Source organism: Podarcis erhardii, assembly GCF_964252035.2.
Source record: "Podarcis erhardii genome assembly, chromosome: 4".
Lineage (NCBI taxonomy): Eukaryota > Metazoa > Chordata > Lepidosauria > Squamata > Lacertidae > Podarcis > Podarcis erhardii.
In genome coordinates, this window is record NC_138508.1 from 97,311,031 (window position 1) to 97,335,565 (window position 24,535).

Here is a 24,535-nt window from a genome sequence, read left to right on the forward strand (position 1 = left end):
AGGGATCAGCAAACTTTTTCAGCAGGGGGCCGGTCCACTGTCCCTCAGACCTTGTGGGGGGCCAGACTATATTCTGAAAATAAAAAATAAAAAATGAATGAATTCCTATGCCCCACAAATAACCCAGAGGTGCATTTTAAATAAAAGCACACATTCTACTCATGTAAAAACACGCTGATTCCTGAACCATCTGCGAGCCGGATTTAGAAGGTGATTGGGCCGGATCCGGCCCCCGGGCCTTAGCTTGCCTACCCATGCTCTGTGGCATAAAGGTTGTTCACATGTGCAACCTTCACCCTTTTGCACTTTTGAGGGGCAGCAGGTGAAGAGTCATTTCAACACAACCTTCTGTTCTTTTTAAAAACTAGGAATTGACTACTAGCACTTGTGATCCCTTCCTTCTGCCATGCATCCAACCCTTGTTTTGTGTTTTAACCATCTGCGTACTGGACTCTGAAGGCTATATATATATATATATATGTGTGTGTGTGTGTGTGTGTGTGTATGTATATATATTATAATACGTATCATCATAAAATTAGTGGCCAAGAGTAATGGCAGAATAGAAGAAGTTACACTGGCTGTTTTGCATTGTTCAGCTATGCCATTTTTACAAGCATTTTTTTATTTTATTTTAAGGATATCCAGGAAGCAAACTTCAAGACATCAAGCAGTAGGCTTCTCGCAGCTGTGATGTCAGCCCTGTGCCACACATCTGTGAAACTGACCTCCATCTTTCCTATTGCTTACGATGGTGAAGTCTTGCTGCATTCTATGGTGAAACAAGTTAGCACTGAAAATGACTCTGCGCTGGCCCATCGCTTCCCTCTGCTGGTAGCACACATGGAAAAACTTAGTCAGGCGAGTATCAGCTACAAAAGCACACAGCGTATATCATAATAATCTGATATGAGACATTCCGTTCTGATGTGCCAATTTGTTCTACAGAGTGAAGAAAATATCTCAGGGATGACAAGCTTTCGGGAAGTACTTGAAAAGATGCTGGTGATTGTCGTGTTGCCAGTAAGAAATAGCCTTAGGCGTGAAAACGAACTTTTCTCTGCACACCTGGTTTCTAACACCTGTGGATTACTTGCCAGTATTGTGAGTGAACTCACAGCTTCTGCACTGGGATCGGAGGTAATGTGGTTAATTCATAATCCCATTGTCTCTGGATTGATAGGTGCATGCTAAAATAAGACAGCATTTCCATATTTAGATATTTTTCTTTCACGAGTGAATCATATTTCATTCCAGAAATCATGCAACCAATTTAAAGCCTGTAGTGGATTTTGTTAGATGTGTTGTCCGTATAAAACTAGGTGTTCCTAGCTCCTTTAGTCATTTTCTTTTCTAGGGATAGTTAAACAGTTCGCTGATAAATGGATTATTTTATTAAGGAATAGTGCTTGATAGGACAGTTTCATTCATGTAAGTTGATTTAGAAGCAAGGATCTAATTTAAAATAGCCTTAAATTGGATTTTTCTCTGCTAATTGCTGTCCTGCTTCTTTTCAGGTTGATGGACTTAATTCTCTTCATTCTGTCAAGTCAAGCCCAAATCGATTCACAAAAACAAGCCAAGGAAGAAGCTGGAACACAGGGAATGGATCCCCTGATGCAATTTGCTTCTCTGTGGACAAACCTGGGGTTATTGTTGTAGGATTCTCTGTCTATGGAGGAGGAGGAATCCATGAATATGAACTGGAAGTACTAGTTGATGATGTATGTACTTCACAATTGTTCATGAAAAGCCTCTGCAATTCAACTACGTTGTTGCCTTTACTGCTAGAATAGTAATAATAAAAAATTCACATAAAACTGTTGCAAACATTGGACTCCTGGGCCTCACCCCAAAACAGTGCAGCCCAGTTTAAATATAATGTTAATATCCCCCTCTCTTGTACGATATATGTCAGAGTTGTTGCGGTAGTAGAGAATAGGAGGCTGGAGAATCCCTAGGAAGCAAGCACCTTAGTTCTTGTCAAGCACATGGCTTGGAAGCTCACACTTTCTTTTTAGGGGTGCTGAGGAATGCGGTTTAAATGCTGAAGGGCAGGCAATTGTGAGGGGAAGTAACATTAAAAAATTATCTTCAAGGACAAAATATGGAATGGGGCGATAGGCAGAAACTGTTCCCTACTCCGAGGAGCTTGCAATCAAATTTAACACAGGAGAAACAGCAGAAGAATGGGGAGGGAAGTGGAGGCAGGTGTAAACAGGGAAGCAGTACGTGGTTGTTTCACTTACGTGTACTTAGACTAAGTTTACAGTAGGACATGGTAACTAGGGATCGAGCCCAAAGGCTGTACCTAAAAGGTGGGTTTGGAGCAGGCATGAGAAAGAAAAAGGGACACGGGTTAAACCACAGAGCCTAGGACTTGCCGATCAGAAGGTCGGCGGTTCGAATCCCTGCGAAGGGGTGAGCTCCCGTTGCTCGGTCCCTGATCCTGCCAACCTAGCAGTTCAAAAGCACATCAAAGTGCAAATAGATAAATAGGTACCGCTCCGGCGGGAAGGTAAACGGCGTTTTCATGCACTGCTCTGGTTCGCCAGAAGCGGCTTAGTCATGCTGGCCACATTACCCGGAAGCTGTACGCTGGCTCCCTCGGCCAGTAAAGCGAGATGAGCGCCGCAACCCCAGAGTCGGTCACGACTGGACCTAATAGTCAGGGGTCCCTTTACCTTTACCTTTAAGAAAGAGAATCACACAAGTTTTCTAGGAGGCAGTTCCAAATATATGGGGCAACAAGGGGACTTTGGGGTGGTGGAACTACAGATAACAGGCAGAGGAATATCCAGACTAATTTTTTTACATAACCTTTAAATACTTACCTTTACTTCTTTTTATTTATAGAGTGATCATACAGGAGATTCAACTCATTCTCACAGATGGACATCTCTAGAATTAGTTAAAGGGACGTATACTACAGATGACTCCCCGAGTGATATTGCTGAAATTAAACTTGACAAAGTTGTTCCTCTGAAGGTAGATCAAACAATTTTTTTTCCTGCAACTGAAAAATATATCTGCATTATGTGTATGTATTTTATTTCAATTCAACAATTTATTTGCTGATTAACATTTTAGGGAGCAATCTTATACACAATAAGCTGGTTTAAAGCAAGATTTCTGTAAATTAAACCGGCATAAAGTATTCAGATCAAAAATCCATTCAGGAGTGGAGCTACTGTGGACTGAGCACACACACACACCCCAAACATTTCTCAAAATCTGCCCGGATGGTGATTTCACTTTTGGAATCTTGGGCATGTCCGGGAAATTTTGGACGTATGGCAACCCTAAGCCGGTGTAGCTCTGCTGCCAAGGAAACATTTTTGCCTCAGCCAGAAATCCACTGGTTCCAAACATGCTTTTCCCAGAGGCTGTTGCTATTGGAGAAGTTTCGTCTTCCCTTAAAATTTCAGGACAGCTCATGTAAAATGAAACAAGCAAAATGTTGCTGCTTAGTCTAATATTGCATTCTTTCCTGGCTTTTAATTGAAGGAGAATGTGAAATATGCAGTTCGTCTGAGGAACTACGGGAGTCGGACAGCTAATGGGGATGGAGGGATGACCACTGTTCAGTGTCCAGATGGTGTAACGTTCACTTTCAGTACGTGTAGTTTGAGCAGCAATGGCACAAATCAAACACGGGGACAGATCCCACAGATTCTCTATTACAGGTATGAACTATATAATTGCATTATGTGAATTTGTGTGGGTTTTGAACATGTAAAAATCAGTTCGAGGCATTGCATTCCACCTTATTTCACTTAGAAATGTTGTTTTGGTATAGTGCTTGCTTTACTGTTTTCGAAAAAGAACTATCCAAAATAGCCCGTCATGAAGAGATATTTTATATATTTATTTGCACACATAGACACAAAGATAAAGAGAGAGAAAAGAATATATCATATATAGGACAGGCTGAAGGATGCTTTTAAATATCTATATGTCTGGTGACGTGGTGGAAAAGCGTTGTATTTTTCTGTATTAGCTCATCTTACTTGATACTCCCTGAGAGTTGCTCATGTTTTATTGGTTTCATTTTCTAGAAGCGAGTATGATGGTGATCTACAGTCACAACTCTTAAGTAAAGCCAATGAAGAAGATAAAAATTGTAGCAGAGCACTTTCTGTCGTGAGTGCTGTGGTACGAGCTGCTAAAGACCTTTTACACAGGGCTCTTGCTGTAGACGGTAAGAATATGTTGCAAAAAGGCCTGAATTAGATAGTCTATCCGAAAAACTAAAGAACAAACCAAGGAAAGAATTCATTTCAAAATGGGAAGTATTTAAAACATATTTGAAAATTAATAATACTGACTTAAAATCTGTAGCAGCTTTTGAATAATTCCAGCAATATCATTCACTAGTTATACGATTTAACATATTTTGATGTAACTTGAGATGACAGTAATAACATGTCTTGGCAGTTAAGAATGGTTTTGAATTATGGAGTAGATGGGAAGTCGGGTTTAAAAAGAAGAGACCATTACAGTTTTAAGGATTATGAAATTTATATTAATTGTGTATGGCGAGACTGATGGTATTTTCACTATGGTTATTTTGTCCCTTTTTGTTGTGTGTTGAGCAAAAAAAAGAGGCCTGGATTCTACTTATTCAAGATCCGTTTGTGATAGTGAGGTTCTGTAATGTGACATCTTCACTTATTAAATTTTTGCATGTAATAAACACAATAAATGGTGCAACAGTTTGCATTAGAAAGAAAGTTAATACCCAAATCTGAATCCAGGGATGACTAGCTCATGGTGCATCGGACCCCTGAAGGTTTTTTAGTCTCCTCCCAACCCCAAAATTTGTCATTTTAAAATTTGAAAAAAACATCACTTCTATGGGTCACCTGCTGGGTGGTTGTTTTGCCAAAGGCAAGGTGGTTCTTTTAAAATGAGATTCAGAAGCGATACAAAATACACAATTGAGTGAGAAGATATCAGTTTTGCAGCATTGGATAAAATAATGTAAAATGTAAACATTGTGGTTTAAATTCATACAACATGGTCCAGCCAGAGAACAAGTGTATATAAGAATCATTAATTTCAGTGTGAGAGATTTGAGCACATTCTTAATTCTCCCACTGAAATGGATAGGACGCCAGATGTTTAGCTTGATCATGCCTTTAATGAGTAATTTAATTGTTCTGCTTTAAGTAGTGGAATATGATTGGTATCTTCATATCTCAGTATCTCAGGGTTTTTATTGTCCTTGTTGTTTTAGCGGATGACATTCCAGAACTGCTCAGCTCTTCCAGTCTCTTTTATATGCTCCTTCCTCTTATCATTGCCTATATCGGACCTGTGGCTGCAGCTATTCCCAAGGTATGTGGCTAACAGTCTCCGTAGCATTCAAGATGGAGTTGTGCTTCACATGGACCCATTTTTGCCCAGAGGTTACCTTTCAATTCCGTTAACAAGCGGTAATCCTCCTAACCGTTTGTCCATCTCCTCGCCACCTGCCTGAATGAGCATGGCACTCTCTGTAAATGTATGTCTCTCTCACATCAACTCTTTTAGATAGTCAGACTCACTTTTTGTGTCCTTCATCTTGCTTCACTGGGCAAGCAGGTGTCTAGCGCCATGTTGGATGGTGCATCATATTTGTGTATATGTCTCATTATATCTTCCACCTCTGACAAAGATCACAATTCATTTCACAAGGTCTGTAGTTTACCTTGGTGGCGCTGTAACGAAATATCTCTCATCATGTGGCTTGTCACACTGTGGCCTGCACTAAGCCTAACACCTGAATGAAGCACTGCAAAATTGATCTCTGCACCTTGTCTAAGGCAGCTTTTGGGAGGCAAGTGGTCCAGCAATAGATAGGTCCTGTCAATAGATAGTCTAAACCTGCCCTGTACTTGGTTAGCTTGGGAACATCCTGCCTGAGGACTTGGTACACTTAAGGGAAAAGGGACCTCTGAATGATATTTTTACTTGAGCGTATTTATCTCTTCAAGGCCCCAACCTGGTCTGGCTGCCTTATACAACATTAAGGTATTTTTTGGTTGGCTCATTAGTTATCTGTGCACTGTCAGAGACCACTTGGTATTATGTACAGTGGTGCCCCGCAAGACGAACGCCTCGCAAGATGGAAAACCCGCTAGACGAAAGGGTTTTCCGTTTTGGAGGCGCTTCGCAAAACGAATTTCCCTATGGGCTTGCTTTGCAAGACGAAATGTCTTGCGAGTTCCTGCGGGTTTCCCCCCCTTCCCCCCCTTTTCCTAATCCGCTAAGCCGCTTATCAGCTGATCCGCTAAAAGCCGCTAAACCGCTAATAGCGCTAATCCGCTAAGCTGTCAATGGGCTTGCAAGACGAAAAAACCGCTATACGAAGAGCCTCACGGAACGGATTAATTTCGTCTTGCGAGGCACCACTGTATGCTGTTTGCATTGTTCTGGATACCTTGTTTCAGTGTGAGACTCGGTAGCTTGGTCATTAATGTACTGAGGCTTCACAAGGCATGGACAAGTTCTTTGAAGTGATAGTGTCCCTGCCTCCAAGCACTAGGGGTCGTCTTAATGCTCAGGTAAAAATACCTTTCAGGTAATACCAGTGACCCCTTTTACACCAAAGATCAGAACTAGGTCGAGATAATGTAACATTATTTACAGAAACACTGTAAAGCAAACCGAGATGCATTTTCAGTTTTGCAAACATGTGGTCATGTTTATCACGCGACAGGTTGCTGTAGAGGTTTTTGGCCTAGTTCAGCAGCTGCTTCCATCTGTAGCTGTTTTGAACCAGAAGTATGCTCCTCCTGCCTTCAACCCCAACCAGTCGACCGACAGCACTACAGGAAACCAACCGGAACAAGGGCTTTCCGCTTGTACTACCTCTAACCACTATGCTGTCATTGAATGCGAACACCCCTACAAGCCAGCATGTGTCACCCATTACAAGGTAGGTTCTTCATTGGAGTCTGCATCACTCTTCTTATGAGTTTCGTATGATGTTGGATTATATTGCAAAGCAGGTTTTGTTTCATTTTGTACTCCATGTCAAATGTTGTGTAAATGGCAAAGAATGGAACACATGATATTTAATGTTGTTGTTGTTGTTATTTTATTTCTACCCCGCCCATCTGGCTGGGTTTCCCCAGCCACTGTGGGTGGCATCCAGCAAAAGATTAAAAATACATTAAAAAATCAGTCGTTAAAAACTTCCCTAGTGGTCCCGGGCCCTAAGGAAGTTAGATTAGCTTCAACCAGAGCCAGGGCCTTTTCAACTCTGGCTCCGGCCTGGTGGAACGCTCTGTCTCATGAGACCAGGGCCCTGCAGGATCTGATTTCTTTCCGCAGGGCCTGTAAGACAGAGTTGTTCAGCCTGGCCTTTGGCTTGGAGCCAATTTGATTCCCCCCCTCTTTTTTCCTTTTTCTTTTCCTTTCTCCTCCTGCAATGAGGCTACATTTTAATATTTTAATGTTTCAGCATTTTAATGTTGTATTTTAATTTTGTTTTTAAGTTGTATTCATTCAACTTATTTTTATTATTGCTTGTTAGCCGCCCTGAGCCCAGTCTTGGCTGGTGGGGTATAAATAAAAATTATTATTATTACTATTAAACAGCGCTGCCTTCAGATGTCTTCTAAATGTCATGTAGTTTTTTATTTCTTTGACATCTGATTGAAGGGGATTCCACAGGGCGGGCACCACTTGTAGCAATGTTTGCAATGTTTGCAAGGTTTCATTTTAGTTCTGTTTGCTTAAATAAACTTCAGCATCATTGTGAATGTAACCTAATTGTGAACAGCCATTAACAACAACAACAACAACAATAAGCCAGTTAAGGAGAAAATATTTTTATTTCCCAACTTTTTCTCAGGTGACATTTCCAGAATGTGTCAGGTGGATGACAATAGAATTTGACGCTCAGTGCGGAACTGCTCAATCAGAGGATGTTCTTCGCTTGCTCATTCCTGCGCGAATCATCCAGTTTTCAGGCTTTGGACCAAAGCAGGCTTCTGTTCATGAAAATCTCAATTCATGGATAGAACTGAAGAAATTTTCAGGATCATCTGGGTGGCCTACAATGGTCTTGGTGCTTCCAGGTAATGACATTGGGAATATATATATATATATATATATATTTGCTTTCGTAGATTTTCACGGGTACAGGAATGCAGGTTTTGGTGTCCTCGGGTGTCTTCCCGTGTAACACGGGAAGACACCCGAGGACACCAAAACCTGCATATATATATATATATATATAATATAATGGATGGCTAAAATGGACTTAAACTGTAGTATTAAAAAATTCTCTGGCCTCAGCTAAATGAAATATTTGTCTGGCCTTTATGCATGTGAAGTTATAATCTGTTAAATGGTGTTATGTAATGGTGGGATTTTTCTATCATAAGACATTGATTTGCATAGTGAATAAATATTTCAAATACAGTGGTACCTCTAGTTACGAACTTACTTCTTTCTGGAGGTCCGTTCTTAATCTGAAACTGTTCATAACATGAGTCGTGCTTTCGCTAATGGGGCCTCTTGCTGCTGCTGCTGCTGCTGCTGCTGCACCGCCGGCGCATTATTTCCGTTCTCATCCTGGGGCAAAGTTCTCAACTTGAGGTAACTCTTCCAGGTTAGCGGAGTTTGTAACCTGAAGCATTTGTAATCTGAGGCGTTTGTAACTCAAGGTACCACTGCATGAATCTTCTTAGTGCACAGATATGTCATTTCTGCTTATGAGGATCAGCTGATGACTGAATATGAAATCATGTTGATTAACTAAGAAGAAAACTGGGTGTAGTTCTTTATCTTCTAGTTTTAATCCAGAACCACATCCCCTGGGTGCTGTACCAGAATAGTAGAGGTTAAATACTAGGGCATGTAACAAAGAGCAGTGGTAAACAACATGAATACAATTACTTGTGAATTAAGATAAAGAAGTACACAGCTTGGATTTCAAATTACAGGCAGATCTTGCATTTGATTGTAGGTGATTTGTTGCCCACGTTTGTTGCTTTCCTAAATCTAGTATTTCCCCTTAGGTAATGAGGCGCTCTTCTCACTGGAAACTGCGTCAGACTATGTGAAAGATGAAAAGGCTTCTTTCTATGGTTTCAAGTGTTTTGCAATTGGTTATGAATTTAGCCCGGGACTTGATGAGGTGAGGATACATTTAAGTATTGCAGTCTTTTAAATTATCATAATTTTCTACATGCAGATTCATTGTATTGCTTTAGTTCATTTTTAACCTGAAATATTTGTTAGATGTATGCATGTGAGACTACTTTGATTGTTGGCTTTTCTAATGTGTTCTCCAGGGTATAGAAATGTGAACCAAGTTTCATCACCAAAAGGTTCTGGGGGCTTAGTTATTAGTGTAAATATCTGGACTTTATAATCCATGAAGTGTTGCATTAATTTTATAGACCAGTGTTATAGAAAAACCATCCATTAATCTAGCCATGGTTCCCTTGCACATTGCTGAAATGCATGGGTTCTGGGTTACTGAAAATGACCTGCTGGTTGCAGAATGCATGCCTCACCAAGCACTCGTTTATAAGTGGATATATTAAGTTTGTCTTCAGGAGGAGAATATGGGGGAATTTGCTGAGTTCCTAAAACCATATGTAAAATCATTTTGTCTTCTTTATTTTAAGGGTATCATTCAGCTTGAAAAAGAGCTGGCCAATTTAGGAGGAGCATGTGCAGCTGCGTTGATGAAAAAAGATCTGGCACTCCCCATTGGTATGTCTCTCTGATAGGGATAGTTTTGTTGGATTCGGCACAAAACTAGCAACACTTGCTTTGTGTAGAGGGAGGACAGGCAAGGATGTGCTGACAAAAATAACCGACGTGATCCAGGACTTGTGCATACTAAACGAGATATTTTATGTTGTTGAACAGCAGCTTTTGGTGCCATATCACAAACTGCTTTTGAGATTCTCCCAAGCTTCAATACTGGTTTGCCATGTGATGTGCAGGCCTGCTACTTTGATGGAGGGAGCGCCAACAGGCCCGCTTGCCGCAAGGAACAGATTGCCAGGCAGTTTTCTGGATTGTGGCCAATCGGCCTATGCCAGTCATTTCAAGATAGCTTAAAACGTTGTGTGTGTGTTTTTAGTGATAACTCATAAGTTGAATTGAAGCTACAAACGTGTCTTACCAAACTGCGGGAGGCAGTGGAAGACAGGAGTCCCTGGCGTGCTCTGGTCCATGGGCTCACGAAGAGTCGGACACGACTAAACGACTAAACAACAACAACATAAGTTGAAATCTTTTTATGAAGATATTTTTATTCTGTTTTTTTTTAAAAAAAAATATAAAGAGGTGCATTTAGTAGGACTGAGAAAAATGACTGGCTTTTAGTTTTTTAGTAGGCCCTATCTGTGTAGTAGAAGATAGGCATCAAGAGAATGGTCCTTTTCTGTGGTGGCTCCCCAGCTGTGGCATACTCTCCCCAGAGAGGCTCTCCTGGCACCATCATCACATGTCTTTAGGCACCAGGCAAAAAAAATTCTTCTTTACCCCGCTCTATGGCTATTAAATAATCCATGGCCTGTGAAAGTGTGGGGGAGAGGACTATTATTAAGATGACTGTTTTATTGTTAGGCTGTCTGTCAGAATGCTTTTAATAAATTTTTTATCACTGATGTTCTGTATTGTAGTTACAGGTAGGTAGCCGTGTTGGACTGCTGCAGTCGAAACAAAATAAAAGAAAATTCCTTCCAGTAGCACCTCAGAGACCAACTAAGTTTCTTATTGGTATGAGCTTTCGTGTGCATGCACACTTCTTCAGATACACGTCTAAGGTGCTACTGGAAGGAATTTATTTTTATTTTGTTCTGTATTGTGTTTTGAATGCTGTACACCACCCTCGGACCTTTCAATAAGGGGTGGTATATAAATTTAATTATTGTTGTTGTTTTCCCTCCTTTCAAGGTTTCTTAATGTTAGTTTGGATATGGTTTGAACTCTGTTTTCTGAGGCTCTTTTCCTAAGAGGTAGAGAGCAGGAATTCTGTCATTACTAGATTAGATTAAGGGGAAGAGCCAGTTTGTCACGTGAAGTGAGGTTAGGGGAACACCCGGTATACAGATAAAACCTTAAAATGTGTTTTGATTTCATGACATTATTTACTCTATCCAAGCAGGCAATGAATTTGAAGAAGATCTTGAGATCCTGGAAGAAGCTGCTCTGCAGGTAGACAATTAACCGCTGCCTTTACAAAATAAACCCCTGAGATTCTTTGCTAATTGGTACAAAACAGAAAGCACAGTGGTTTAATTTGGCTTGCTTAGGAGAACTTCAGTGTGTAAAGAATTTCCCAAAGCAATAGCTACAGCAGGGGGCAAGGTCTGTGATGAGCAGGGTGTATACCAGTTCAGGAGATCTCAAGTTGGCCTATTCAAAGCATCATCTTTTCAAGATTTCCTTCCATTTAACACCCGAGATAATTCATTAGAGCAGTGGTTTCCAGTTAGCTGAGAACTGTGGACCCCCTGTTTTTCAAAAGCCAAGCCACAGACCCCCTACTTTTGAAAATTTTGATATCTGTATGATAGTTTTGGTTGCCACGGACCCCCTGGGCCGGTGCTGCAAATCACCAATTGGGAACCACTGCATTAGAGTCATATTATATGATCTGAAAGAGAGTTGCAGCATTTATTCCTGTGATGCATCCTGCTAGTTTACCTTATTTACTGAATTTTTATTTTTTATTTATTTGGACTGTTTATATTCCGCCTACTAACAAAGGTTCTCAAGGCAGCTTCCAGATATTTAAAATACAGTGGCATAGATAAGAGTTGTACTGCATGTATAATCACTAAAAATGCATATACTTGTCTCTTGGCCTAGACATATTTTTGTGAGCTATTCACAAAAGGGTGCTGTCCAGTATACAGTTGTTAGGATCAGCAATTTAAAGGATGGCACCAAAGGTTATATTATGAGTTATGCTCCTGTTCAGGGAGTGCTTTGAAGGGTGCCGGTGTGGAAATCCATGAGGCCTTTTTGCTTTAGATTGCTGAGAAGTAAGATTTGGGTTTTAGAGGGTACCTCCTTTATAATCCTTTAGTTTTACTAGTTTTAATTTGAAATTATAATGAAGCCATTGCATTCTGTATGTATTTGATGCTCTAGGGCAGCGGTTCTCAACCTTTGGGTCCCCAGATGTTGTTGGACTACAACTCCCATCATCCCTGAGCTCTGGCCTTGCTAGCTAGGGTGATGGGAGTTGTAGTTCAACAACATCTGGGGACCCACAGGTCGAGAAAGGCTGCTCTAGGGACTTTTGAGAGACTGGGTTGGCTCACATTTCCAGGTAGACCATAATAAATGTTTAATTCCAGTTCTTCACCCATCCCCTGCTCCTGGTCTTGTCAGGTGCAACAAACCATAGCCTTGACTGGTTGTGTCTTCTGAACCTGAGGCTTATGGTTTGTTTTTCCCCAAGGTACCACAAGTGGCAAGCCAAAAATAAACATTGGCTACTACTTGTGGTTTGTTTGAACAGAAGTAAATCGGAAGCCTGGGTTCAGATGAAGTGTCTAGCCAAGGCTTGTTGTTTCGTGCTCCCAGTGTGATATGGCCAGGAGTAGCGGGGGACTGAAGGGGAGACTTTCGGGAATTCAGTTTGGATTTACATGACATGCAGATGCAGCTGTTGGGCCCCAGTTTTACAAATAAATAATTGAATTGATTACTAAAAATCTTATTTTAAATGCAACACATGTAAACGCTAAGTGATATTTCACAACCCTCTCCAGGTTTGCAAGACTCACTCTGGCATCCTGGGAAAAGGTTTAGCATTATCTCATTCGCCAACTATCTTGGAGGCCCTTGAAGGAAATCTCCCTCTGCAAGTACAAAGCAATGAACAATCATTTTTGGAGGATTTCATTTCATGTGTACCAGGATCAAGTGGCGGACGACTTGCAAGGTATTGTTATTACCAAGTTACATCCATGACCACCTCTATTACTCTGCTTTCGTTTTGAATAAATATGACCCACAAGCACCACAGTACCAAAGTATTCCTTCTATTATTCCTTATTTGTTACTTTGAAAAGCGTGCATTTCCTCTTCCATGTTTAATTGCCTTGGGAGGTGTTTTTTTTGTACAGGAAAGGGTTGCCATTTTGAGTCTTTAGAATGAAATATAGCACCAGTGCTATATAAATCGGAGTCTTAGCAGGGGTGTTTTAATCAGAATGCTTTGTTGTTAAAGGTAGTAGTTTTCTGTGACAAACTAAGATCTTGTTTTTAATAGCTTTATCTTGCTTCCTGTAACACATATCCTGCTGATTTACAAGGGGTTGGATTAGATAACCCTTGGGGATCCTTTCCAACTCCACAATTCTGTCTTGTTCTATACCTCACTTTGATATTATTTCCCCAAGAACACAGGGCAGGAGTCAACTAATGAACCCTAACAGCAGCAAGGCCTCCCATGCCCCTCAAAATTTCCTCTGGGGGAGTTGGGAGAATGCAATAGTTCCACACTGAACTCCACCAAATGAGTTATATATGTTAAATGGCTTTATCTTTCCTGTTTTAGATGGCTTCAACCAGATTCATATGCAGATCCCCAGAAAACATCCTTGATTCTGAATAAAGATGACATACGTTGTGGCTGGCCTACTATTATTACCGTGCAGACAAAAGACCAGTATGGTGATGTTGTTCATGTGCCTAATATGAAGGTAACTTTAAAAAGGTGGTTTTCCTGTCACCCCTTTCTTGATCTTTAGGCAATTTGGAATACAACTAGCACAAAGAATCTCAACTCGCCCTCTTCAGATGTGTGAAATAGTTTTGTTTTTCTCGTATTTTGAGGAAGAAACAGATATTTTCCCATAATATTTTGGACAAGCCTATTGCTAGCTGTTTTTGTGATATTGCATGGTATTTAGTATACAGTGGTACCTCAGGTTACAGACGCTTCAGGTTACAGACTCCGCTAACCCAGAAATAGTACCTTGGGTTAAGAACTTTGCTTCAGGATGAGAACAGAAATTGTGCTCTGGCGGCGTGGCAGCAGTGGGAGGCCCCATTAGCTAAAGTGGTGCTTCAGGTTAAGAACAGTTTCAGGTTAAGAATAGACCTCCGGAACGAATTAAGTTCTTAACCAGAGGTACCACTGTATCCTCACCTTTCCTGTTTAAATCTGGCAGGTGGAAGTCAAGGCAATTCCTGTTTCCCAGAAAAAAACTTCATTGCAGCAAGAACAGGCAAAAAAACTTCAGCGCATCCCAGGCAGTCCCGCAAGCGCTGCTGCTTCCTCCACTGATATGACTTTCGGAGGACTTCCCTCTCCAAAACTCGATGCCTCTTATGAACCAATGATAGTGAAGGAAGCTCGCTACATTGCTATTACAATGATGAAGGTAAACTGCTACTTAAGGCATACATTTTTAAATCTAATGAACAAAGGGACTCGAAGACTAACTAGAAATCTAGTGGGGTCAACATGTTTCTCCTTTTTATGTTGGTGGGTATTCTTTACTGCTTTTGTAAAGAACAAGATTGTTCTTTAGAAAGACAATTCCGTTGAAGAGGTGGCACGTGATTGTACTTTCATCATCTTTTACTCAAACTAGCTCATTTCAAGTCTGGAAATCCGTCTGCTCCTGCTGTTGGAAAGGATAGAAGCTTGACTTAAGTGTGTTGGTGTGATACATTCTCTATGTCTTTACAGTTTTAATTAGGCAGTGTTTCTTTGTATTCTCACTAGATAGACCAGGGTGTAATGAGGAAAAAACACATCACTTCATTCCAGAATGACCGGTCCAGTTATATGAGAGTTCAAGTTCAGAAGCATGCTGAATGAAGCCACTAGCTATCTAATAAACTCCTTTCCCATTCGGAGTATTCTCTTCAGGGATGGGAGTAATTTTATCTGTTTCTGATTATTTTCTGTGTGCTATTTGAGCTGAGGAACCAGGTTGTGACTCTTTCAATTAGTATTGCAACCAGATGCAATTTGATATGCTCTTTGCTTTATAGGTCTATGAAAATTATTCTTTTGAAGAGTTGCGCTTTGCTTCACCAACACCTAAGAGGTAATAATCTTGTGCAAAATATAACATTTAAAATTATATACTATACAGTAATTTTTAAAACTGACTTCATGTGATTTCATATGGGCTTATATTAAAGGAAGAAGCCCCTCCCCAAACTGCAATAGCGGCTTCTCTAAACTTCTGGAGCAGTTTTTGAATGGATGTGAAAGGGACTGCCGGGGGTCAAATTCTGGTTCTTTAGCTTGCACATACAGCTTTGTGTGCAACTCAGTGTCTAAGTTAAAGCACTCTCTTATTGTACTTACCTTATTCTTGGGGTAAAGCTGTATTTGAAACTGAGTGGTTAGTTCCTTCTGCATTTGAATTTATTTTCATATTTTTATCTTTGGTGACTCTTCTAAACATGGCGTTTTGTCAGAATGAAACCAGGATCAAATTGCTATAGATTCGTTTGGGAGCATCTATTAACTTGGTGGACTAAGTTTGCAACCTGCATACCATATCACAAAACCATTTTTGAAACTTCCCTTAGTTTTAAAAGTTGGAGGGTGGTGGGATGCTGCTGTTTGACAAAGGGACACAGTTGGTTGACGTTTAAATATGAAAGGTTTTGATTAGAAGGCATGATTGCTTTGGTTTTCTGCTTGTGTTCTTTCTTTCTTCTTAAAAATAATTTCATTGATGTTATATTATTACTTTGTAGCCAAGGCTATTTTACATCAAACAAGCTTGCATGTAAAGAGAAATGAAGATACAGTACAGTGGTGCCCAGCAAGACGAATGCCTCGCAAGATGAAAAACTTGCTAGACGAAAGAGTTTTCCGTTTTTTGAGGTGCTTCGCAAGATGAATTTCCCTATGGGCTTGCTTTGCAAGACGAAACGTCTTGCAAGTTCTTGCGAGTTTGTTTCCTTTTTCTTAAAGCCGCTAATAGCCGCTAAGCCGTTAATAGCCGCTAAGCCGCTAATAGCCGCTAAGCCGCTAATAGCCGTGCTTCGCAAGACGAAAAAACCACAAGACGAAGAGACTCGCGGAACGGATTAATTTCGTCTTGCGAGGCACCACTGTACTAGATTTTCTAAGCATAGAGCTGGCAACCTGAATTGATATTCAAGCAGTGGGTGGTGTGTTGTCATTTCAGTATCCTTTTTTCCCTCCCTAGACCAAGTGAAAACATGTTGATAAGAGTCAACAATGATGGAACTTACTGTGCTAACTGGACTCCGGGAGCAGTTGGTCTCTACACCATTCACGTTACCATTGATGGCATTGAAATAGGTACATAAAAGTCCGTATCTTTGTATGATGTCAAAAATGTCAATACACCTATAGTGGTATGCCAGAAAATGGAAAGAGAGAGAGCTTTTAAAGTTAATCATAATGTTTTGAGGACATATAGCATCTTCTTTTTACTCAAAAGGATATTAAAATACTTGAAAATAAAACAAATCCGAAAATTTGTCAGAGCACATAGTTGGAAAATGTGTTGATAACACTGTATGCATACATTTTAGCTAAGTTAATAGTAGCAAATGCAATATCTTCCCATAGTGGCCGATTATCTCTCTATCTCTGTATTAGTTGGCGGAGCTCTCTCCTACTTCCACAGATGGAAACTGAGTCAAGGCTCACTTTGTGTGCAGCCTCAGTAGCTCTGCTTTGTTTATGACTGAAATGCCAGTTGAGTTTTTTGCTGTCCAACTGTGCTTTGAACAAGATTTCCCCATATGTATCCTGTCATGGGCTGCTGGAGTTCCCTGTTACGTGAGCAGTCTTTTAAATCCTTGACAAGGAGTTATGTTTATATACACATTTCTTCCAAATAATATTCTGACAGGTACCCCTCCTCCCCATGACATTTCATTACATTTTTATTATCATGTAAAGATTGAGGAGGGTAATTGCTTGTGATGCTTTATAATCTGCTGTACCTTCTGTCATATGATTTTAATACTGTCATTTTTAAATGCAGTCTTTCATATAGTTGAACTTTTTATTGACTTGTGACCGGAATGATTCTGTCAGAGAAGGTCTAGCCTTGTCACTCCTTGTTTTTCATTCGGGTGCTTGGCACCATACTCTCTAAATTAATTTTTTAAAAAATGTTTTAAAAATGGGAACAAAATAGATTCAGGAGTCACATTTATCATGCCTAATGTGTTTCACAGGTTTAAGCTGCTTTGATGCCATAAGTAATATTCACTTAACCAGCTAGAATTTTACCACATTGCCAAGACCTGAATGTAACCCACTTCAGAATAAAATAACTTTCAAACAGTTACTTAGATTTCTTATATACACTTCATGGTAATTTTCTTAATTTACAGATGCTGGACTAGAAGTGAAAGTAAAAGATCCTCCAAAAGGAATGATACCACCTGGAACCCAGTTGGTAAAACCGAAAGCAGAGCCTTTACCAAATAAGGTATAAGAACGAAAACATTTTTTAAAAAAATTACATTAGTGCATGTACATGACCTATATTATTTAGTATTTTTAAACTGCCAGAGCTCAGGGGTCCAGTCCCTAGCTTAGATGGACTTACATTTTAACTTCAAGGTAGCAATATATGTTTAAATGATGACGGGAAACTGCTAAAACAGAAAAGAAGAAAATTGTTGTATATTGTTAAAGATCTCCTCCTAATACTCAGTTCTGACTCCTTGGCAAACATACACAAATCAAATGTATTTTCAAAACCTGTTTATTGCATTTTATTTGTTATGTTGGGGTGGAAGAGGCTCTGCATTCTTACATTTATACTGGTTATCATAACTGTTTCACTTATATACCCCTTGGCTAGATGGTGCTTAACTATGTTATTCCCATCTTGCATAGCTGATTTTTCAGAAATGAATAGCTTGGGGGGGGCGTGTATTGTGACCAAGCCATGGGGGAGAAAGCTTTAACCCTGTGACGGTCTCAGTCACAACCTATTCACAATGAAAGGAAAGCTTTTGCCTTCATAAGAATAAGGCATGTTCCTATAAACTTCTCAGTATCCCAAGAACTCCAAACAAAGTTTTGCTTTTTTTTTTAAAGGCATCCAGATTTAAGTCCAGTTCTAACATGAATTATGTGAGGATAGGTCTCACCAACATCATTAGGATTTGTACATGAAAAACCAGAGAAGCAGATGTTAAGTCCCAGTGATTATTTTGTTGCCCAACAGCTTTTCAGAACAAGAGTAGTTCCTGTTGATTTACATACTTGCATTTACAACTAGGCTGGAATATCCCAACCTCTCATCTCATTCAGTTGACAGTGACTACTGTTTATATCTGACTTAAAGTAAACTCTGAATATCTAATTCTGTTGGTCCATGTGTATTTGAGTGACTTTTATAACAGCCTTATTTTTCTATGGCTTCCAGAAGAGAACAGACTTTGATTTTTTGTTTTGGTTTCTTGTTCATCTGTCTGGGTGAGTTTAGCAGCTGACTATAGCTGTTAGGAGGCTTTCCTCTAGAGCTCTGTGGATTTCCATAATCTGAAGCTGTATCTTTATACTCTTTTTTTTTTTTTAAAGAGCCCTTTTCCAGGTTTCTCTGCCTTACTGTCTCTTTGCTTCTCTTAGGTTCGCAAATTTGTGGCCAAGGACAGTGCAGGGCTGCGTATCCGTAGTCACCCTTCCCTTCAGAGTGAGCAGATAGGCATAGTAAAAGTCAATGGATCCATTACCTTTATTGATGAGGTAACTTGCAATAAATTTATATGGATTTGAGATCTAGATTAAATTACCACTTGCATATACAGACCAGAATCCAGAGAATGCCATGACTAATCTCACGTGGCCATTGAACTTCAGTGCTTCGGGCCAGAAGCCATGCTAGGCCATAGAAGCCTTTTTGAAATGGAATACTTTCAAAAGCAATTTGTGATATGGGGGCCTGCTGTTCGCAGGAGAAAAATTGTAAATGCTACTTGAGTGCTTGTGAGCTCTTCTGGGTATTTGCCACAAAGTTAGATAAAAGGACATGTAGTTGCATCAGGCCATATGATTAACCAGCCATTTTGCTTTCTGTGTTGCTTTAAACTCATGCTACAGACTGCAAGATTGCTTTTTGGCGAAATTGAGGTAGATATTTTTGTTTTATCCTGTTAACATTTTAAAGTTTCTGTTGATTTTTCCGAAATGAAATGTTTCATTTTTAGCTTTAAAAGAAGTCAGCCATTTCTGAAAACAATACATATATATTTTACAGAGAATTGGAATGTTTCCTTTGTAGCTATTACTTTGTAAAATAAAAACCAGCTTTTTGCAGTATTTTTTTTAAAAAAAGATTGCAAATCATTGTGAGCATGGCCTAATTTGGTTCCTTAATATGCCTTTTAATCGTTACATTTCCAGCCATTCTTTACCTTCATAGTAAAAATTATTTTCACGGTCTGATCCTGCGACACATGATGCTTTCAAGTTACTGTTTGCAAAAGTGGTGCATCAGCTGCCTGTCTGGAGTGGTGTCCCATATCACGATGTCGCGTTGTTGTAGATACATTAGGAAGTTGCTCTTTAAATACATTTTTTCTTAATTCATCCATAATCTTCATCTGCTTTAAATTTCTTGTGCCTTTTAAAAAAGCTTTAGTTAAATAGGCCAAATGTTTACCTCCCATGCTCTGTATTATGCTAGATCTTTAATCTGTTATCATCTGCTGCTTAAGTAGCCTGGCTTGTATTTACTCTTCATAGATTCACAATGATGATGGTGTATGGCTACGGCTGAACGATGAGACAATAAGGAAATATGTTCCAAATATGAATGGTTACACTGAAGCCTGGTGCCTTTCCTTTAACCAGCATCTTGGCAAGAGCCTTTTGGTCCCTGTTGATGTAAGTAAAATACAATTTTGAAGAATATTATAGTGCACTCATTCATTCATTCATTCAATCATTTTTTTAAGATTGTCATCATTCATCCATCTCATCTATAAGGGTAATCATTCCCATTAACCAACTTTAGGTCCTGTAACATCAACAATAATGCTGATGTTGAAGCAATTAAGGTTTTTGAAAATATTTTCCCCCTCCTCCAAAGGAGGCAGTTAGCTAAGTTGGAACCTTAGCTATGGTGGGCCTGTGCTATCATCTGAACCCTTTATATTTGACTAATATGTAACCTAAATGCATATCCTGTATTGCTTGTTCTGTAGTTTCAAAAGTAATTTGATCAAAGTGTTATAAAGGCTTGCTGCTGCCAGAAATATTTCTTTCTCATTTGGATACCATACTGATACCATTTTTCTACAATGGGAAGTTACCCCTCAAGAGATACGTCTAGGTACTTTAAGATGATTAGGGTTTTTAAAATAATAGTTCGATATGATATAATAATTTATTCTTAGTTGTATGAGTTTAATGTGTCATATCACTTAACTGTGGTATATTGGCATTCGCTAACCCTGATTTCAAATCTAGCTTAGGGCTGTCAAGGAAGGGTGGCAAATTGCGCTTGAAAGGAGAAAATTGTGTGAAGCTGTGCTTGGGTTATATCTACACCAGCCCATAGTAAATTAATTAATTAATTAATTAATTAACTAACTGGTGTAGTTATTAGCATCATTTCTTCCATGTGTGAAAAAGATTTGGTTAAACTGAAACTGATAAAATATGTCTTGATTCGGCCACATTATTGAGGACTTCTTGTGAGAGAACTCTGAAATATTGAATAAGAGTATTTACCATATTGTCATTGCTGACTGTAACATATTATAGATACCACTGATTTAAGATACCGCATCTGTAAGGAGTTAAGAATAGGGAAAGGCAGTTTTTCCTGCTGGTAGAATTTGTTCAGTACATCCTTCATTGTTACTTTAGGGAAGGGTGTGGAAATGTCATGGCACAGGTTCAAATATGTGAATGGACTAAGTTGACAGGACAAGAAATAAAAGACATAGGAAAGCCTGTCATCTTCATTGAAAGAGGGCTTTGCATGAAGAAGAACATATATGCAAAGCTACAGACAGTGGTAGCATGGAGACAACAGGTTGAATCAAATGCAAGTGCGACCGGAGTTCTACTTACACAACATCCTCTATCCACATGCCCCCAAAATCTGCTCCAGAGGATCCCCCAACCTTCTGTACCTGTTTTTGATGGTGCAGTGGGTCAGGCTGCAGAGGAGAAGCAGATGACAATGTTCTTTTGTGGGCGTCTATTGCACAGGCGAGACAGCACCAATGGATACAACCCGATGCTTCCGTAGGGTGTGTTGCATTAGTGAGCTAGTTAGTGGCTTCTAGTGGGAAGGTTGTATGATGATAGCAACCACTTGCTTCAAGGCAACCTCTTTTAAAGGTGGAAGAGTAAACTGCTCCAACCTAAGTAATAAGCTATCTTCTTAAAAGGTCAGGGACATTTGACTGGTTTGAAGGCATCGTAGTGATCTAACCAAGTCACGTTTGTACATAATTATTTTTTTAATAATAGTTCCTTCATGTGCATTTGGGAAATGTTAAGCAGATTGGTGTGTATTTTTGAGATGAACGGCAAACCTCTGCATTTGTGACAGGGTAGAACTGGGAACCTTCAGATCTGTGTTCTGCTGTCCCGTGTGATGAACCAAGAAGGGTTGCAGGTCTAAATGTTCCCTAGGTTATGATGTGCGCTCCGTTTCCAGCATTGCTCCAGCCACTAACCCTAACCCATTGGTTCCTGCTGACCTGATAGTGGCTATAGTATAAAGTCTTTAATTTTTGATTATTTATGGACCACAGTCATTCCTGGCTATGCCTGCTTAGTTGCTAAATGTAGCCTGTGTGTGCTGCCTTGGCTGTCTGCATACATGCTGAATGTTCTCTTGGATTTTAGTTGTAGTGGGTTGTAGACCTGTGCCTTTTGCTTCACTTTTCTTAGGCTGCTGAGGCCTAGCACCCAACAATTTTATTATTGGTTTGTGATCACTTATTCAGATATCTTTTTGAAACTTCCGATTTTGGCAGCATGGCTATTCTGGTCATCTTCTCTTCATTGCTTTGGGCGAGTAGTGGCTAGGAAGAAAACTCTAGCTTAAGCGCTCCTTTTATACCATACTTTGCAAATGCTAATACCTGGGAATTTCAGTACTACTTCTTTCTTTTCTTTTATCTCTCTTCTTAAAAGAATGACAGTCCAGAGAGCTTCCTTAACAGTTTCCTTGTTTAACTAGCTTCCTTGATAGACTGTATTCCATGACTTACTTAAAAATCTCAACTAAACTTTATTCCTGATGAAGTTTTTTTTTTAAAAAAAAAATTGTACAAATATTTGACATTGGGTGTATTCAGACTTCAGTTACCAGGGAGAAGTACAGTGGTACCTCGGGTTACAGAGGCTTCAGGTTACAGACTCCGCTAACCCAGAAATAGTACCTCGGGTTAAGAACTTTGCTTCAGGATGAGAACAGAAATTGTGTGGTGATGGCGCGGCAGCAGCAGGAGGCCCTATTAGTTAAAGTGGTGCTTAAGGTTAAGAACAGTTTCAGGTTAAGAACGGACCTCCGGAACAAATTAAGTACTTAACCCGAGGTACCACTGTGTGCATGTGGCTAACTCCCACAATCCTCTCTGCGACTTGCACTCATAACACTCCAATAAACGCTGGTCAGGGACATAATATGTGCCATTAAATGTGATATAGATTTTTATCCTTGAAAAGGGGCAAGAGAGCATCTGAGACTTTTATTGATTTGAGATCTTTCCTTAGCAATCCCAATCATCGAGCAGAAAATATTGAATTGCAAGTAAGCCCTCCCCACAACGCATTTACCCATGTTATGTTACAAAAACAGGGCAAATATGAAATGTTGAAAAACAAGGCTTCACATGCAGTACTTAAACTATTATTTACTTAAGATACTGTACAAGTCTGTATCACTCCTAGGTATCTTGATTTCTGTACAAAAAAACCTTTAGTGGCACATAGAAATGGAAGATATCTAGATCTCTTCAGAGGAAAGCTGTTCTAAAAACAAGGTTGCACTATGCAAATTCTGAGATAAAAGCAATGTGCTGTAGTTTATTGATGCTGTGTTGAAGGCAAACATTATTGTTGAAAGGTTTATCTTTTAGACTTAACATAAAATATTTGTGAGAAATTGAAAGCTAGGAGCACTTCTTTGCAGATTGTGTTTGTAAAGAATGTATACTGACAACTTAAAAGTGTTTGGCAAATACTAACATTGAATGAGTAGGAATGACAGTTTCATACTGGAAGCTTTCTATTTTGATTGATGCATGCACATTCTTTAAAAGTGACGGAGAAGATTATATGTTAGAAAAACTTGGAACCCTAACGCTTACACAAATAAATGCATTCATTTTGAATACTCATTGCAGTCACCACTTGCTTCTGACCTCCTAATTTCATTTTCATTGCTTTTTGCATAATTCATATATCACAACAATAATAAAAGTGTATGTTTCAAAGAGCACTCTGGGGCAATATTTTGATGTTGTTTTATGTGTGGAAAGTCTGCTGTATAACCTCTTGTTCCATTTTTTTGATTAAATCTCATCTAAAATTTGCACAACTTACTCCAACAAATGTTGTATTTTTAGATGTGTACAAAATTGATATATTTCATTGACCCATTTGAACAAAAAGGTCATCAGCCACCTTATTTGTGTAAGTACTGGATTTATTTACAAGATCAAAACAGCCCCACTTGTGAGTGGAAAATGCTTCTGGTGGGTAGGGGAGAGTGATTTCCCATTTATTTTTTTTCAGTTTCAACTCTGTACCTTTTCATCCTGCTCTGAAGGGTCCCCTGAACTTCAAGAGCATTTTTTTTTGGGGGGGGGGGGAGACTTCAGTGCCTGCATGGAATATTATGCATGGCTACAAGGATCTCATCCAAAATGGATGTGCTGGACAATTGCTTTTTTTTTTTTTTGGCAAAAAAATGTCTTCAAACTAATCTGGCCACTTTTCCTCAAAAGAACATATATTTAGAGAGAAATGATGTATGACCCGAACATGACCCCCGTTGTAACTAAATGAAGATTGAGTTAAACTGCCAAATTCCTTATTTTATATGTTACTCATTTTGTGTGGGCTTTTTAAATGTATTTTTTAAAGCTGGTTAAAGTGTTTGGTACACTTTCCCATCTGCTTAATGTCAGTCTTCAAAAATAAATGAGGAAATGGCTGATCTAAATAACAGCCTTTCTTCCAAATATATTAGACTAGTACAAAAACCCACCGCAAGGTACCAAAATCAACATATTTTAATGTGTGCATCCCTTGTCCGTCTTAATGTGGTAAATACATTAATTTTATTTCTTTTTTAAAATAATTTTTTTAGCGTACTCTGTGTTTCACAGGTTGGTGTATTTTGTTGCAATGGTTTTGGACACTTGGCATTTGGTGCTTTCCAAAGTTTTCTGAGTACTGATAGCTACGTTTTAAACCTTTCCAGTTGCAAATAGGTGGCTGAGTGTCCACACTCAATCTTTTTTCCTCGCTCCGCCTCCCCATGTCCCCCCCAAGAAAAAGAAAACAAATCTTCACAAAGTGGCAGACTGTCTTTCATAAAACAAATCTGGCTTTTGATAGGAC

The 24,535-nt window shown here is 39.4% G+C and overlaps 1 protein-coding gene and 1 long non-coding RNA gene across 15 annotated transcripts in view; one reads left to right on the plus strand and one right to left on the minus strand.

Moving 5' to 3' along the window:
• MYCBP2 (MYC binding protein 2) overlaps window positions 1–24,535 on the plus strand; it is a 138,824-nt gene that overhangs the window by 60,649 nt on the left and 53,640 nt on the right. For 8 of the 13 annotated variants that reach the window (XM_081857927.1, XM_081857917.1, XM_081857923.1 and 5 more), the window contains 20 exons: window positions 640–861; window positions 949–1,140; window positions 1,518–1,724; window positions 2,857–2,988; window positions 3,508–3,686; window positions 4,059–4,201; window positions 5,240–5,340; window positions 6,704–6,922; window positions 7,844–8,069; window positions 9,015–9,133; window positions 9,630–9,717; window positions 11,120–11,172; window positions 12,741–12,913; window positions 13,532–13,676; window positions 14,148–14,360; window positions 14,980–15,035; window positions 16,158–16,273; window positions 17,323–17,420; window positions 18,572–18,688; window positions 19,688–19,828. In XM_081857927.1, coding sequence (XP_081714053.1) covers window positions 640–861; window positions 949–1,140; window positions 1,518–1,724; window positions 2,857–2,988; window positions 3,508–3,686; window positions 4,059–4,201; window positions 5,240–5,340; window positions 6,704–6,922; window positions 7,844–8,069; window positions 9,015–9,133; window positions 9,630–9,717; window positions 11,120–11,172; window positions 12,741–12,913; window positions 13,532–13,676; window positions 14,148–14,360; window positions 14,980–15,035; window positions 16,158–16,273; window positions 17,323–17,420; window positions 18,572–18,688; window positions 19,688–19,828 — 2,940 coding nt within the window. The remainder of the gene's footprint in view (window positions 1–639; window positions 862–948; window positions 1,141–1,517; window positions 1,725–2,856; window positions 2,989–3,507; window positions 3,687–4,058; window positions 4,202–5,239; window positions 5,341–6,703; window positions 6,923–7,843; window positions 8,070–9,014; window positions 9,134–9,629; window positions 9,718–11,119; window positions 11,173–12,740; window positions 12,914–13,531; window positions 13,677–14,147; window positions 14,361–14,979; window positions 15,036–16,157; window positions 16,274–17,322; window positions 17,421–18,571; window positions 18,689–19,687; window positions 19,829–24,535) is intronic. The other 5 variants (XM_081857922.1, XM_081857925.1, XM_081857921.1 and 2 more) reach the window with 2 other exon arrangements.
• The window catches only part of LOC309339870, a 32,085-nt gene continuing 10,424 nt past the window's right edge, over window positions 2,875–24,535 (minus strand). Inside the window, exons 3-5 of one of the 2 annotated variants that reach the window (XR_014155585.1) lie at window positions 19,357–19,820; window positions 16,204–16,321; window positions 2,875–3,016 (exon numbers count right to left, since the gene is read on the minus strand). This is a non-coding gene — a long non-coding RNA (uncharacterized lncRNA). Of the gene's footprint in view, window positions 3,017–14,430; window positions 14,607–16,203; window positions 16,322–19,356; window positions 19,821–24,535 lie in introns of those variants that run through there. The other variant, XR_014155586.1, reaches the window with a different exon arrangement.